Genomic DNA, 17,007 nt, shown 5'->3' with positions numbered 1-17,007 from the left:
CTATTTACTTTTCATTAAGAAAAATCAGTGGGTACAAGAAAATACAGTGTCTGTAACATTCTAGATTTCACATGGTAGATTCACCAGGCCTCATTTTATTACTGTGCTTTGTATTTTAATGTACATTAACTATATTCTGCATCAGATAAGAAGGTGATTTTACATGATAAGAAGGAAATTTTAAAAATTATAGCAACAAAACAGTTTAGATATCTGGTCTTTACACCTCAAAAAAGAGAAGTAAATACGAGAAAACTAAGCATTACCATGCCAGCAGTACGTATTTATTATTAGTCATGAATGGTCAAGACTTACAAGGCCCATTACTATTAGTATAACCGCACATATGAAATATCACTTAGTGACATGGAGTGAAAAGGACAGTTTCATATATATTTAAAAAATACATACACATACACACAGTCTCTCTCTCTCAAACATTCACCGTTCACTGCTACAAAGGCAGGAGGTATCAAGCTGCAGGAGTTCCAATATACATAACATGTTGAAATATCTCAAGCATAAAAACTGCACTTAGGTTGCAAAAATAAAGTTTCTTTCTTCAAACATTTTGATCTGAGCTCAAGCAAAGCAAACATGAACACCAATGATTTGTATTCTATTTAACACAATTTAAAACATAAAAGGATAAACAGTTGTAAAAGTCTTGAAAATGTAGAGGTTATTTATAGGAATGAACAATGCATTTCTTCCCCCTCCCCCAAAAAAAGTCTACAGCAGATGTGTTTCATCCTGGCTCTCAAATACTTGAAAATCATAATTTACTATATTCACACAGCAAATTGAGGCAGAACAAAATGAGAAAATCTTTACTTCAAACAAGGCATTATTGCCCTTAAGTTTCCCTAGACAATTCACTAGTGCAAGAGCATCATTTACCTGAAAGATCATGAATCACAATTGAAGAGCACTCATACAAAACTATTTCCTTTTTTCTTTAAAAAGTGCCATGACTTCTTGACTTCTTGTTTTAAAAAACACCACCACCATCCCCACCACCACACATACACTAGTGAAAGACTGTCTGTCTCCATCTCTTGTCAATGAGGAAAGGCCAGAGTGACTCTTTGATTCCAATTCGGAATGGTGTTCGCTGGCCAATGCCCAAGGTCTCCAATTTGGAGCAATCAAGCTGAGCATTTCTCGGACGTTGTGCTCCTACGACAGGGCTGTCAGTTATCTTTAAAATAAACACACAAGATAAAAAATAAATGAGAAGTCCCATGATGAGGCTTTACATTCTCTATTTCCTTTTGCCCTCAGTGCAAGAAATATGATTTGATTCCTAGAAAAATAAAACATCTGCTGCAATCAAGAAAACACTTTTTCTATAAACTTCATCAATACACATGGGCTCCTTTTCACATGGCAATTTAGAGAAAATTAACAACAGAAACTGCCAACATACAAGCAAAGTTCACTTTGACTAGTGCTGGAAAATAAAGTTATCCAATACTTTTAAACAACAAGAAAAATGTTATCCATAGAACACAACAGTGATAGACTTGGACTTCCAAGAAGTAAGAAGGCTACCTGTTTGTCTGTCTATCTGTTTCGGCCAAGTACAGCTAGAAGGATCTTAGGTACCTGATTGAGGATTGAATTGGCCTCAGCAGTAAAAGTGCCAAGTCCCAACCACTGGACTGCCGGGGAATCCCCAAGTAAGGTTCTAAATGCCATGTACTTACGGGTCTTAAGTGGCTGCTGGGGAGGTTGAAGGCATCTGCAATTGCACACGCCATTTCATACTTGGTCATCTGTTCGTTCCCGGACCAGTGAAAGGTTCCCTTAATTGATGGATCCTGACAAGGACACAAATAGTTCAAACTGGTTTCAAACTTTCTGAGTGGAGTGGAACAGCAACTGTGACAAGACAACTAACTTAAACAGGTCCAGGAAATATGATGTACTGTACCTTTCTGGAATGCTCTACACAAGATATCTAAAATCAAATTCCTATAAATCTCCCCAGTTAAAAATGGAAAATCAGTTTCTACAATTTAGCCGTAAGGATTTTTTTTTTAAATAAATTGTTAGTGGCTCTGATTTTATTTAGTGGAAATCCTAAAATGATTATAGATTTTTATGAAACACAGACCAATTCAACTAGCATTTTCAATTATCCTAAGAAGCTAACACCAAAACTTAACAGAACCATTTTTCAGGATGAGTTAGTTAATCATAACAGCCTTAAATATTGCCATGGTATGTATTTTTAAAAAATATATAAATTTTGATGCATTAAAAAAACCAGTCATGCTACTATAAATATTCTAAAATAACTCAGTCTCTAAGTTTTCTTTCTGTAGATATTCTATTTAGCTCTAACTTTTTCAAATACTTAAAATGAACTATTGTTCAAATATCTAAAAGAATAATTATAACTTATTCTTACAGTGGCTGAAATGATTAAGGTTCTTCTGTGCCACTACCTAGATCTTAAATAGACATTACTTATGACAGGCTTCTTACAAGACATCAGGCAAAGAAAAATACAAGTTTTCAGTTATCTTGCAGTAAGAGAATGACAAATAGAGTCTATAGTATTTGAGAAATAAAATCAAATATAACAGCATAAAGTTTTTATTATTCATAAATATAGCTACTATCCAACTACTTTTGCTTGGTGTCCTTGTAAATTTTGAAAAAAGCACTTCAGTTCTTACCAGCATCCTCTTCTCTGCTAGCTGACGGCACACGGTGGCCACGTCTTTGACATGCGTGGGGAACCGCTGCTGCCAGTGGTCCATGTTGGCAGACTTGTTGCTGAACTGCACTTTATCAAACATAATAGTCACGGCACTTTCCTCAAGCCTTTCAACTTCTCCATACAGAACAGGAATTCTCAAAACAGCAGCTCCTAAAGAGTAAGAAAAGCAGATAACATTTCAAAGCTCACTGGTTCTTAAGTCTTGCTCTAACATCAGTGTGTGTGGATTTAAGATACATTATCAAAGAAAACGTTAAATATACCAGAATGACACAGCTCACATATTTAAACAAATGTGATCTGAAATATTTTTAAATGTCTCTGTCATGTGGGGTATTTTTATAATTATATAATTTCTTCATTATTGTGGCCATTAAAAATAAAACTGATCATGACAATTTCAACAAGTTATTCCTAGTCCCTGATTATTCCTAAATTAAAAAAACGCAATAAAGGACATTTTAGGGACAAAATTCCTACACAGATTGTGTATTGCCTTAATGCTAAATTTCCTAGGTGTAGTAACTGCATTGTAATTATGTAAAGAACATCCTTGTTGAAGATACATGGTGAAGTAGTTTGGGCTCAAATTCAGTGAGTTCAGGAAAAAAATAGTGTACATGTAAAACATGTGGCAAAATATTAACAATTGGTGATTCTGTATAAAGGGTATATGAGTGTTCACCACATAGTCCTTGAAATCACTGACTAAGGAATTATGAGGTATTTTATGTTGGTCAATACTGAGAAGTTATAACAGACTAGATAATTTACAATTATTGAAATTCAACGAAAACTATTTTAAATTAACTTACTAAAGAGCTGGGCAGATGACTTCTGAGTAACACAGGTTTGAACAGTGTGGTTCCATTTATAAGCAACTTTTTTCATGCAGAATATCATGTATAAGATGTACTGAGGTGGATAGCCTATCCTTACATAGGCATAAGGTGAGTGATATTTAATATAAGGTTCATGCGCTTTCTTAATGTTTCATAACTTTGTTTTCAAAGAGTTACATTACCATCCAGTACGCCTTGTCTCTCCTGTAACTAGAAAAACTCTGTATCAATCTATCACCACAGGGAAGTGGTTTTTAAAAAGAAAATTAACAGTATTTAGCTGTATTATGAATGACTGCAATACCAATGCCAATAGTTTTATAATGACTCATTCACTAGTGTATAGGCGAGGCTACCATGAAGCAATCGTTACTGGTTACACTGGCTACCATTTATGGCTTCTTCCTTACTGATTCCTGAGTCATATCTGTAAATAAATAAAAATTTCTTCTCAGATTATCTTCATTTTTGATGTGTAGTCTTAGTAATACATGACACGTATAGTGTTTTGTACCATATAAAACAACACTAATATCGTTACTATTTATCTTGTAAACAAATGAGGTAAGCTTACAGTGTTGACACAATACTATATGTAATTTCTCTTATGATTTTCTGAATGTTTTCTTCTCTCAAGATTACTTTAGGAATAGTATGTAATACACGTAACACAAAATATGTGTAAATTGACTCTTTATGTTTTAGTAAGGCTTGGGACAAGAGCGGCTGTTTAGTTGCTAAGCTGTGTCTGACTTTTTTGCGACCCCATGGACTGTAGCCCACCAGGTTCCTCCATCCACGGGATTTCTTAGGCCGGAATACTGGAGTGGGGTGTCAGTTCCTACTCCCAGGGATCTTCCTGACCCAGGGATCGAACCTGCATCTCCTGTTTTGGCAGGAGGGTTCTTCACCACTGAGCCACCAGGGAAGCCCCTCTGTCAAGAGTACGCTGTGAGCAATTAAGTTTCTGGAGAGTCTAAAGTTACACATGGATTTCCGACTACACAGGGGTTGGCAACACTAATCCCGGAGCAGTACAACGGTCAGCTGTATACTAGTATATATTCAAAGACAATTCCCAAAGTATAATTTATAATAATAATAAAAAACCCTAGGTGTTAATATGGTATGAATAGTAGGGGATGTTTCTCAAGGATGTAGTACAGTCTAAGGCAGTAGTTTCAGTGCAAAGGATCATTAAATCAGATATTATGCAGTCACTGGTATGAAAAAGATATCCTAGAGATGGCTCCATAAGAAATGAAATGCATGTATGTGGGGGGAGAAAAATCAGGTTATAAAACAACATGCACACATGTTTAGAAATCCACAAAAAATACTTTCATAACCACACTTAGTGCTTCTCTGAGGAAGCACTGTAAGAGAACTCTATAGCTTTAGATTTTTTAAAAAAAATTTTAAGGAGGTTTTTTAATAATTAACACATTAATGTGTGTATATATATACAAACACATAGGAAAAAAGAAAAACCATACAAATGACTGTGGATATACAAACACAAGAAAAAAGAAAAACCATACAAATGACAGAATACTGCAATCTAAGAAAAATGATACTGATCTTTTTTTTTATGAATGATTACAAAAACCTGATTTATTTTCTATCTATAATGGTATTGATGTTCACATTGACACTGGAAATGGTCTGAAGGGATTCAAAAATTCTTCAGGATTTCAAAAATTCTTGTTTTTCTTGTTAACTACATTCCCTAGTTTTCTCCAATGGATTTATGTTCCTTGACTACTTTAAAAAAAAACCAAAAAACAGCAACTTCCCTGGTGGTCCAGTGGTTAAGAATCCGCCTTCCACTGCAGGAGATGCGGGTTTAATCCCAGGTCCAAGAACTAAGATCCCACATGCCACAGAGCAACTAAGACCATACATCATAACTAAGACTCGGCACAGCGAAATAAAGAAAAATGACTAAATAAATATTTTAAAAATTAAGATACAGACACACATACACACAAATCTTAAACAAAAAGGAATCCTCAAAAAGAGTCAGGAAGCTAACTAAAGAGATGTGTCTTACCTAAATTGTTCTCTAGGACGGCCTTTTCTCCTTCTAATTTTGTTTTGCCATACAGATTTAGGGGATTTGGTATGTCTTCCTCTCTATAAGGTGGGTTTGTTCCATCAAAAACATAATCAGAACTAATGTAGATTAGAAATGCTCCAATTGCAGCTACAAAAAAAAAAAGAAAACAATCTATTAAATTACTATACAACCTTACGCTTTACTGGAATTTGTAACAGCTTATTCATTAAAAGTATAACAAATTTCTTATAAGCCATCTACAAAAGTTTAACATTTGCACACACAGTGATCACTTAATTTTTATGAAGATTTTATAAAGTTGTCATTACCTGCTTCCTTTGCTAAATTCCCAGAAGCATTCACGTTAAGTTGAGAAGCAGCATCTGGGTGATTTTCTACAACATCTGGCCTTCTCTCTGCTGCACAATGTACGATGACATGAGGCTAGAAGTTAAGCATTGATGTGTTTTCAGCCCAAAAAGGAATAAAAACAGAAGAACTATAGCCTTCCAACAGTAAATTAATTCATAGAAAAATGTTTATTAAAACATTCCTTCAACTAAAGAATCATTCTAATTTTTAATGTGGTTTTGTCACACTTCCCTTTTTCAACGTCCAAACTTCCTTAAAAATATGTGTAGGCCCTGAGAAGGAAAGAGCAATCGAGCAAACCCTAGGCAAAATCAGACAAAACTCCGGGGCAACAACCAGGCTTCTAAATCAAAATAAGCTTCATCCCCTCATCTGAGCAGGAGAAAAGGGCAATCATTTATGTCATTCATATGACCCTAAACAGTTAAGTCTGTGGGAAAGGGAGAGGAATAGCAATTGCAAATTAAATTCATAAATTCTAATCTCTTAAATCTGCCATTTAAAGAAAATTAAGGATCCATAAAAATTATATTGCCAGTTAAGTATTTAAGTATGCCACCTATATGCTAAGCAGTGTGTGAGGATCAAGGATTTCACAATCTAATGGAAAAAACAGGTATGTAAAGAGACCTTTTCAATACTGTATGACGTGAAGGTCCTTGGTAGAGACTGAGCATCTACTTCCCAGAGGAGCTGAGTCACAGTTAAGATTTGGGAAGACCAGTGATCGGAAGGGCTCATGTACCCACACACGAAACTTCCTCCTTCTCAGAAACTGCTTGAAGAAGCATGACCTGAAAGTTGCTTTCAAACTTACATGTGCATAAGCTGGGATGGTTCTTAAAATGTGCAGTCCCAGGCTCTACCATAGGCTTACTGAATGAAAATCTCTGGAAGTGAGACATAAGAACAAGTTTTCCAAGTGATTCTGATGCAATGTTCTTTGGGTCATATTTTTAGAAAGAAACTGAATTCCTGATTTCACCTCTTACTCAGAGTTGTAACAGAACCTAATTCTTTCTGTAACCTTTCTGTGACCATGGTCAACGAATTGTTTAACCTCTCTGAGCCTTTGTGATCTCTAAAATGGAAATGAGTCCCTTGGACTGCAAGGAGATCAAACCAGCCAATGCTAAAGGAAGTCAACCTTGAATATACAGTTAAAGGACTGATGCTGAAGCTGAAGCTCCAATACTCTGGCCACCTAATACAAACAGCCGACTCACTGGAAAAGACTCTGATCCTGGGAAAGATTGAAGGCAGGAGAAGAAGGGGGCAACAGAGAATGAGATGGTTGGATAGTATCACCGACTCAGTGGACATGAGTTTGAGCCAATTTTGGGAGAGAATGAAGGACAGGGAAACCTGTCCTTCAGATGTGCTGTAGGCAATGGGGGTCACTAAGTCGGCAACTAAACAACAAAAACAGATATGAGAACATCTATTTTGCAGTGACATAAGGTTAACAGATACTATTTTCAAAAGGACTTGCAGCGGAAGGAGAGGGGGGACAAAATCGAGAGAGCAGCGATGACAGATATACCACCATGTGTAAAATAGCTAGCCAATGCAAAGCTGCTATATAACATAGGGAGCACCGCTCTGTGACAACCTTAAGAAATAGAAATGGGTTGGGTGGCTCAAGAGGGAGGGGATAGACACACACACACACACACGGCTGATTTGTGTAGTTTTACCGCAGAAACCAACACAACTCTGTAAAGCAATTATTCTCCAGCTAAAAAAAAAAAAGAAGCAAAAAAAAAAAAAAAAATAAGCAAATATTTTTACCCTCAAAACAAGAAAAGGATTTGCATAGAAAGTGGTCCTCAGAAGAGTAATTCACAAACAGAAGCTTTTTACAAAATACTTCATTTTCTGCCTTTTGTTAATCTGTATCTCAACCTAATTTTTTAAGGATGACATACTTTTCTATCCCCTCCAAAAAAAAAAAAAAAGTGCACTGTATACTATTGTTGCTAATAGGTTAAAAACTTAAGTACTATAACTTCCTTGAGAACAACAGTTTTTTTTTTATCACCCAGACAGAATCACTGCAGATGGTGACTGCAGCCATGAAATTAAAAGACGCTTGTTCCTTGGAAGAAACACTATGAACAACCTAGACAGCATGCTGAAAAGCACAGACACTGCTTTGCCAATAAAGGTCCGTCTAGTCAAAGCTATGCTTTTTCCAGGAGTCACGTATGGATGTGAGAGTTGGACTATAAACAAAGCTGAGCACCGAAGAATTGATGCTTTTGAACTGTGGTGTTAGAGAAGACTCTTGAGAGTCCCTTGGACTGCAAGATTAAACCAGTCTATCCTAAAGGAAATCAGTCCTGAATGTTCACTGGAATGACTGATGCTGAAGCTGCAACTCCAATACTTTGGCCACCTGATGCAAAGACCTGACTCATTGGAAAAGACCCTGATGCTGGGAAAGACTGATGGCAGGAGGAGAAGGGGAGAGAGGATGAGATGGTTGGATGGCATCACCGACTCAATGGACATGAGTCTGAGTAGGCTCCGGGAGTTGCTGATGGACGGGAAGCCTTGCACGTGGCAGTCCATGGGGTCACAAAGCGTCAGACATGACTGAGTGACTGAACTGAGACAATTCTAGTTTCTTGCTTACCAGCTGAGCTACCAGGGAAGCCCCTTAATAGTTGACTTATGCGTTAAAATAAACCATACCTGAAAATCATAAATGATGTGATGAACTGCATTAGAATCCAAGAGATTGACCTGCTCAAATTTTGGTCTTGCTCTTCTAAAACCACAGCCAACGGCATGCCAATTATTCTGCTGAAATTCTTTGTACACAGCTCTGCCAAGAAGCCCAGTGGCACCAGTAATGAGAGCCCGCCTGTTGGGGATGTTAACTTCCTCCTAAAATGTGAAAGACGAGAAAAGAATTAATTCGAAAATAGCCTTTCAACAAAATTAGCCACCATCTTCATTCACTAAACATTTCAAGTCTGAGTTATCTGCTTCATGTCCCATATGTATAAGTCTTAAGTTAGAACAAAGATCAATCAAGCTGCATCAATAAGTATGTCACTTAAGAGAAAGTTTTAATAATCCTTCCCAAGAAAAAGAACCTAAGATGATACAGCAACGAATCACCTAGTCAAACGGATTTAGATTTCCTAACAGTAATGATGGAAAAACTTATTTTTAGGATCAATGATGTCCAAAGTAGTAATAAACATCAACTTTATGTTCTTCCATTTATAAAAATGCAGTTTAAAGCTTACTTATTTCCGCCCTGATCAAATATTAGGGTTATATTCTGCCAACATGTTTCCAAACCGACAGTTTTGCTCTTCAATTTTTAATCTCAAGTTTCCTTTTAAACCCCATTGACTTTATCATACTGTGATATGTCCAAATTAGAGAAATTCTATTTCATAGAAATTTATGTGGAATAAAAATAAATTTGGTCCTTATAGAACTAACATTCTAAGTTTAACTAAATTGGTAAATATTCCTACATTGACTCTAAATTTACCTATTTAGACCAGTTAAAACTGATAAAACATAAGTAGAGAATAAGAAAAAAATAAATATTTTAAACTGATCTATGTCACTATTGTGAAAAAGGAAAAATTCCTCACACACTGAAATTTTAAAAAGAACTACTATTTAGGAAACAATTCCAATTATCTCTACATAGAAATTTCCCTTCTTCCCAAGATAGGTTAACGCCAAATATCCTCACAGATATTTGACTTACGAAAACACTATTCAAAACAAAAAACAATTTTTATTAGTCTATTAACTTGGAGCCTTTTAAATTTGAAATGTTGGTTTAGTCACCTATTTCTGAGCTGTCAAAAACCTTAAATATACACACAATAACCAAAGATCTTTTTTCCCTAGCCCTTAAGGCAGCTAATTGAACAGACTAAGAAAAAAAAAAAAAAAGCCACCTAAATCAAGTATGTCTATCAAAGGAAAAACCAGAAATGAAAGGGCTGACAGAAACAGAATAAAGGTAAGTTTTTAAAGATATTTCTTCCTTAATTCACCCCACTTTAAGATGTTTTAGAAGCTGAAGAAAAATTCATCTAGGCTCTCCCTTGCAAAACTTGGCTCTAAGTCAATCTATGCAAACAAAGATTTCAGCCAGCAAAATATTTTCTTTGAATTTTTGGCAAGAAAACAGCCCTGCAATGACTGCAATTGTTAAAGAGGTTAAAACAGGCCAGGTCTAGTAGAGATACAATCAGAAAACAATTTGCACAGGATAAATACCATAAAGATCCCTGGGAAAATACTATAAAAGGCCTATGAGTTGGTTTCCTCTGAGTTTCTCACATCACGCTAAAGAAGGAAAGGGATAGACAGTGGTTCTTGGATCAGTGGTTCACAGGCTTTATTCGCCTAGGACAGGAATCAACTGGAAGGCTTTCAGATCCAGGAGATTTGGAACTAGGCCTGATAATTGGCATTTCTAACAAGTTTCCAGGTGGTGCTGATGCTGGTGATTTGGAAACTGAACTTGAGAATTCCAGGAACATCCAAGAACTTCCTAAAGATAGCTCTGACTCAAAACAAATTAAAAAAAACTGCCATCTACCCTTCCAGAAGCAACAACCTCGTTACCCTTTTCCCCTTAAAAAGGAAAACTAGAAAAAGAAGTCAAAGACCAAACACTATGCTTGTAGGAACCACAAAATTACTGAACAGTAAAATAAGATCTCTGTGTACTTCACTGGTGAGTGAGGCACATTTTTTCTTCATTTATCATCTGTTAAATGAAGGAAATAAAGATGCATCTTACAAATGTCTTATGGTTTGGCAGTCTTTTTGGCTTTTCAGTGCATCTTAAAATGAGTCCAGATAATCTTATAATTGAGAGCATCTGAGATTTGATGAAATATAGTTTAGGTTACAAACGCAGCGAGGGTCTTTAAGGCATATAAGATTCTTCACTTTAAAAAGTATGGGTGGTTGCGTGGAGAAGATACAAACCTTGTACAGCCTGGGATGATCTATAAGCTCTCTGGAAGAAAACAGCCCATGTTACCTAGTGGTCAGATGTCAGTGTGCATTAATTTTCTATATTAAAAGAGCAGAGATCTGAAGTACAAGCATTTTCTGAAACAAGAGATTCTGTACAATCCTCTTCTTGAAAACTCTCATGTGAGAGTTTTCCAAAGCGAGGAACCTTAAATCTAAAGATGTTACAGGTTTTGCCCACAGTAAAAGGAAAAAGGTCGGAAACAGAATGTGTGTCCTTTTGCTTCTATCTATCGTCTAGTCAAATGCATGCTGAATTTTGTCTCAATCCTTTGAACTTTTACTTGGTTTCTTGATGACTAAATTTTATCTTCTCTGCCACAAACTGTGGCATTAAGAAGTTACTCAACTCTACTAATGTAACTCGCTGGTAAAAGGATGCATTTGGACAGATGATTAAGGCTCTTATAGCTTTACAATCCTACAATTCTAACATTTTCCATATTACCCTTTCCACAGAAGATACCTGAATACACTAAAAGAAGTTTGTTTAAACTAACTTTTCTTCTTTTCATACAGTTCTCCTTATAGAATCAATAAGCATGTTCTGTCACGGTATAGAAGCCAAAACAAGAAGTTTTCATTCGGATTGCGAGTTTTTTGGTGGTTGGCAAATAAAATACACATCACTCTGAAATTAACAGAAGTCAAACAAAAATATCTCTATTTTTGAGTCTCTATAAACAGAACTCCATCTGAAGCATCTTAAAGCACAGTTTTGATTCTTTTAAAACCAGAGAAATATTCCTCTAAAAATAATTTCGGCTCACTACTCTATAAATTACTTTACTTCTGCCAAACACAGGAATGTCCAAACACCTCAAGGAACTCTAAATGGAGGAACAAAAAGCTGCATAGTTAAACCAAAACATAATTAAGACCTGAAGATATTCTGTCTTCCTGAAAACTCTATTTCTCAATTTTTATTCTTATGACTCAAGTATATTAAACATGACTTTAATTTGCATCTGCCTCTTCTTCTATCAACTCACAATTTACAGAATTCAGTTAACACCAGGTGACCAGATTTATACACACACACACACACACAAAATGTTGGAAAAATTAAGTACATATAAATAAATGAAGAGTCATAGCTCTTATTATGCCATCAAATAAAATAATAGCAAATTCTAAGGTACAGGACAATAAAAGGCTCTTCCAAAATGATCCAAAACAGTACTCTGGGACAGTGGTTTCTTCTACTTTAGCACACTTGGATTAACGTCTACTAAAAATGTTCTAGAAAAAGTCAAGAGTGAAATATCACAAATATTAAAGTAGGATCTTAAGTTTTAGTGGTAAACACAACTATACTTCGCTATTTTCAGAACCTCTTCAATTCGGCAAAGTTTCACATTGATTTATTTGATTCTCACAACATTCCCCTAGAGATAGATCTTTGACTAGACACTCCTGGACTTTGAGAAACTTTTAAAAATACCTAGGTGACACTGGTCTAAACTTCCACTGTCACCCTATTGTACCCCATGGCCAGTAATACGAACAGGAACCACCACAGTTTATTTCTCTAACATAAACTATTACACAGTCCCACTAGGGAGTTTTAACTCTACAGATTCTGAGAGAAGCAAATACGTGTCAAGCTTTTGGTTGTGTAATTTGAACGAAGGAAAACGCATTTTTATTTGTTTACTGAACTCACTGTTAAAACTGATTAAGCTTTATACACACACACATGCATACACAGTGCACATATACACATACATAAGCAATATACAACTTTAGGGACTCAGCATTGTGTGGGGTACACAGGAGCAAAACAGAGGATCAAACAGCCCATCCATCCTAACTTTATTCCCCAAACCCCAAAATGACTTGAAAACACTAAATATGCTATATTTTGAAGGTGTAAAAATTTTGCATTCTCAAAAATAGCCATCACTTACACCTTCTTACATCCTTAAGATATACTGATCTTGGCATGAACATTCTTCTTATCCCCAGTACTAGATATATACCCTATGGACTGATGGGACTACTGAGGGGCCTGTAATGAAATAGAGATCGGGATTTATGGAGGAGGTTTATGCAATCTCTGCAATGGTTCAAAGCCTGAGACAGTCAAAGAGATTGTATTTGAATCTGCAATCTTACTGAATGAAGTTGGACCAAAGACCTGCTCTTTTAGTCTCAAATATCTGTAAAATGGAACAAAACCAGTACCTTATAATTATGAGGACTAAAATAAATAATGCATTTAAAGTGCACAACAGTGCCATCCATAAACTTATCTCCAATCCTGTTACTACTTCTGAAAAGCCACCTGGCCCCTCTTTTCTCAGAGATACAAACAATTAGGATCAAAAAAGATGAACAAAGGAGGAAAACGAAATTTAGAAAAAGTCAAAACAGCTCAGCAAACCCCTCTTCGTTCCTGAGAGAGACGGGAGGCTCGAAAGTGAAACCCGACCTAATCACTTCCTGTCGCAGGGGCTGATAAACAAAACACTGAAGAGTGTACACCGAGGTAAACAAACTCGGCGGCGCCGCCCTCGTCTCCTGGGGCCTCCGACTCTGGGAGGATGCGTCTGGAAAACCACTCGAGCCCCCGCCACCAGACTCTTCCCGCTCTGCGCACTCGGTTACCACGAGACGTCTCCCCACCCCGCAAGACCCGGGCCAACTCCCTCACCTCCACCAACCGGCAGTCCCCGGGAACAAAGTGGATAGAGAGCTCTTTCTCTCGGCCCACCATGCCCGCCGTCTTTGCGCTGTCGTCGCCGCCGCCGCCGCAGCGACCGCCACTTCCTTCAGCCCGGGATCGCGGCGGGCCGCAGCTCCAACCCCCCCTGGGCCCGCCTACCATAGGTCCGGGCCAGCCCCCTTTCACCGCTTCCGGCTTCCGCCGCCAAGACCGCGCTTCCTGATTGGCCACGCTCCGCCGACGCCCCTGAAAGGGGGCGGACGCGCTCGGGACGCTCCCAGCCCACGCGCCAACTCTTAAAGGGATACACGAAACAAAGGCCCTGGTCTTAAACTGGGAATGCGAGTTTTGTTTTGGGGCCGGAGGGGGACACGGGGGGCGGGGGTCAAGAATATTTTGTGTGTTCTTCCTTCTCGACTAGGTAAGGAGTGAATTGGATCGCCCAGACTGTGTGCGGTGTCTAAGAATCAACTGAGCACGTGATACCTAAAGCGGGATGGAAGTGGTGGTGGTGTAGTCGCTAAGTCGTGTCCTACTCTTGCGATTCCATGGACAGAGGAGCCTGGCAGTCTACAGTCCATGGGGTTCTCCAGGCAAGAATCCTGGAGTGGCTTGCCTTTTTTTCTCCAGGGGATCTTCCTAACCCAGGAATCGAACCCGGGTCTCCTGAATTGTGGGCGGATTCTTTACCAACTGAGCTACAAGGGAAACCCATAAAGCGGAATGAAACACTTTCAGTCTTGGTGGGAGGGCTGAAGCGGGGAGAAGAGACTGCACAACGTTTCTGTATCTATAGAGCATTAAAAGTTTTTCTTGAGAGATTGAGAGAGAGCTTGGAGTAAAAACAAAAGTGTTGATATCTGCGTCATTAACACTTAAAGAACCCATTTGTCTTTCTGGCATGCCAGAAAGTAGTACGCGCGAAATTCCGAACGTGTCAAACTCTTCTTAACTAGTTAAAAATAAAAACACGTAGGGGGCTGGGGGACGAATTATTTGGCTGCCCCTTCAAAACAAGCATTTTCGGACTTTTATCAGTAATTGCTGAATGAGTTATTGTAGGAGCCTGGCGGGCTACAGTCCATGGGGTCGCAGTCAGACACAACTTTGCGACTAAACAACAATAACTGGGACTCTGCATTCTAGTGAACTGTAACCCGAGTCAAGATCAGCCTTTGAGAAGCACCGCCTTACAGGTTGCAGCGTCAAGCTACGCTAGGCGAACCTCCACTACCAAGAAAAGTAAAGGAACTAGGAGAGAGTTATGCTGAACCTTCCACCACCTGGGTTACGCTTTTTTCAAGTGACAGATCAGAAGCGGCCCTAGTAGGCAACTGCAACTGATTGCCAGTTCAAACCCGAAAAGTTGCCTGTGAAATTTATTCGCAAAAAACCCGAGTATGGATCGCATAGGTTTTGCCAAATTTGAACGCAAATCTGTACTGTTCTCGTCCAGACACGCAGGATACCAAAGCCTTTAAAGTCGCCCACAAACGTGATTACTGCTTGGGTCTTTCTAAAACATATTTTCATAAACCTTTTTTGGTTTAACCTTAGAGCTCAACACTAAGCAGCCTTTAAAAAAATTTTTTCCACGTCTTGAGTCCGGTGACTTTCTTTCCTACCCAACCCCCAACAAGAGCTCATTTCCTAGTTACTGTTAGAATAAAGTTTCTTTGGAACTGCAACAAGAGAGACTGAAGCTTCACACTTTTCTATTTTTGTTTTACTCCAGGCTGTTTGTTAATCAATTTAGCATTACTTAAGAGTCCTTGAGAGAAACCCTCCAACGGGGAACCATGCATAATTTGCAAACAACAAAGAAATGGTGTGGGTGTTGGGGAAGCAGATTCAAGATCCTCCTGATCGTTTTTTAAAAGTAATTTTTGTGAAGTTTCTAGTTGAAGCGGTAATGCAATCTAATCTTTCCAGAAAAAAAAAAAATTCTGTCCTACTTGAAGACGATTTAAGGACTTGCATATACAATTAGCATTTTGATTCTCAGAGCAGCCTTATCTGGAGTGAGGAACAAAAAGTTTACTTGCCTACATTTGAGGATCTGGTTTAATATTTGCCAGATAAAACTTGGGTATGGGTCTAGGGGCACATCTTCGTACAAGGGTTTTAATCATCCTTTTAAAAAATGGAAGTTTCTACATGAATAAAAACGCCATTGTTATACAGACAATATCCAAGTTCCTGTGGTGGCTAAGTCTATAAATTTAAATAGAGCAATCTAGAGATAAAAGTTAGGTTAGCAGGTTCATTTCTTGCCAAGACAAAGAAAGCCTGGAGCACCCAACTATAGATAAAAGCATTATTTCTATAGAACCTTCACCTACATGAATGCATTTTAATCTGGTTAAGTGAAACTGCTGTTTAGGGTTATTTTTTTCAATTGAGACTTAGCTGAGCTCTCCATACAGGGTCAATAATTAAAGCTGTTTAATTATTCCAAGTCCCAAAGTTAATAAATCTTAAAGAAATGAATGACACTTTTTTTAAAAAAACACACCCTTTTCGGCTTTAAGTTCCCAGACGTTCACTGGGATTCTTGTAAAGAAACTCTATAAAACTCCAGACTGCTTTTCTCGAATAGCTCACTCTTACCTGTTCCATGTTCTCCGGCATTTCAGGCATGATTCCAAAATTATCTGAGGAGAAAGATTTGAGATGGGTTTCAGTCTTTGCCTCCTCGGGCCGGGTCTTTGTTCTGCCTGCAGAGAGCGCAGGCACACGAAAACGTGAGCCACAGCTTCAGTCGACCTTTGAAATTAGCATTTTGAGTCGGATCCCAGAATCTCGTGCAGCATTCCACATTGCAGTAAACTGGCAGCTGATTCCCCGTGACAGTCTTGAAAATACCCAATGAGAAGTTTCACGTTGTACTGCCAGTCAAATAAGGTCCATTATCAAAACCATTAGGAGAACCAACTTAGAAAGAAATAATAGATACAACCACAAAAAGCCTCCTGTGGAGACTTGTTGCAATTTTCTCTTGTGAAAGAAAGGCAAGAGCCAGCAGTTGGAAAGCACGCAGGCCATGCAATTGATTCCTATTCTGAAATAGTTTATTGAGTTATGCCTGATTACAACAGAATCCGTTCAGTTAAGTTCTCCAGTGCTTTCTAATTAATGATTTCAAAAGACCGGTAAAAGGCACCGGTGGTAACAATACGCAGATGTTAAAAACCAACAGATTATTTCCATTAACATGTCCTGTCCTGTTTGAGGAAATGGTGGGTGGAGTAGCTTTAAATTTGGCTGAACTTTAAGGACTGCTATTTCCGTGATTCCCAGACTTAAC

The 17,007-nt window shown here is 38.0% G+C and overlaps 1 protein-coding gene across 2 annotated transcripts; it reads right to left on the bottom strand.

The window, feature by feature from the left end:
• Nucleotides 1-262: 262 nt before the first annotated feature.
• MAT2B (methionine adenosyltransferase 2 non-catalytic beta subunit) lies at nucleotides 263-16,518 on the bottom strand. 2 transcript variants are annotated; one of them, XM_065919046.1, is made up of 7 exons: nucleotides 16,311-16,518; nucleotides 8,702-8,896; nucleotides 5,962-6,076; nucleotides 5,627-5,779; nucleotides 2,688-2,881; nucleotides 1,710-1,823; nucleotides 263-1,201 (listed from the first exon to the last, which is right to left on the bottom strand). In XM_065919046.1, exons 1-7 carry the CDS (start codon nucleotides 16,338-16,340, stop codon nucleotides 1,031-1,033), a joined length of 972 nt encoding a protein of 323 aa, XP_065775118.1. In that variant the 5' UTR covers nucleotides 16,341-16,518; the 3' UTR covers nucleotides 263-1,030. The 2 variants fall into 2 exon arrangements, with proteins under 2 accessions (XP_065775118.1, XP_065775117.1); XM_065919045.1 differs by lacking the exon at nucleotides 16,311-16,518 and adding an exon at nucleotides 13,689-13,849.
• Between the last annotated feature and the right edge of the window lie 489 nt (nucleotides 16,519-17,007).

Source organism: Muntiacus reevesi, chromosome 1 (assembly GCF_963930625.1).
Source record: "Muntiacus reevesi chromosome 1, mMunRee1.1, whole genome shotgun sequence".
Lineage (NCBI taxonomy): Eukaryota > Metazoa > Chordata > Mammalia > Artiodactyla > Cervidae > Muntiacus > Muntiacus reevesi.
The sequence above is the reverse complement of the archived record's forward strand: the minus strand, read 5'-3'. Positions and strand labels throughout refer to the sequence as shown.

Excerpts from the sequence above, each read along its gene's own strand:
- MAT2B (XM_065919045.1), bottom strand. The coding sequence starts at position 13,751 with ATGGTGGGCCGAGAGAAAGAGCTCTCTATCCACTTTGTTCCCGGGGAC. Across the intron at positions 8,897-13,688 it reads GGGACTGCCGGTTGGTGGAG|GAGGAAGTTAACATCCCCAA; the intron begins GTGAGGGAGTTG and ends TTCACATTTTAG. Across the intron at positions 5,780-5,961 it reads GAATTTAGCAAAGGAAGCAG|CTGCAATTGGAGCATTTCTA; the intron begins GTAATGACAACT and ends TTTTTTTTGTAG.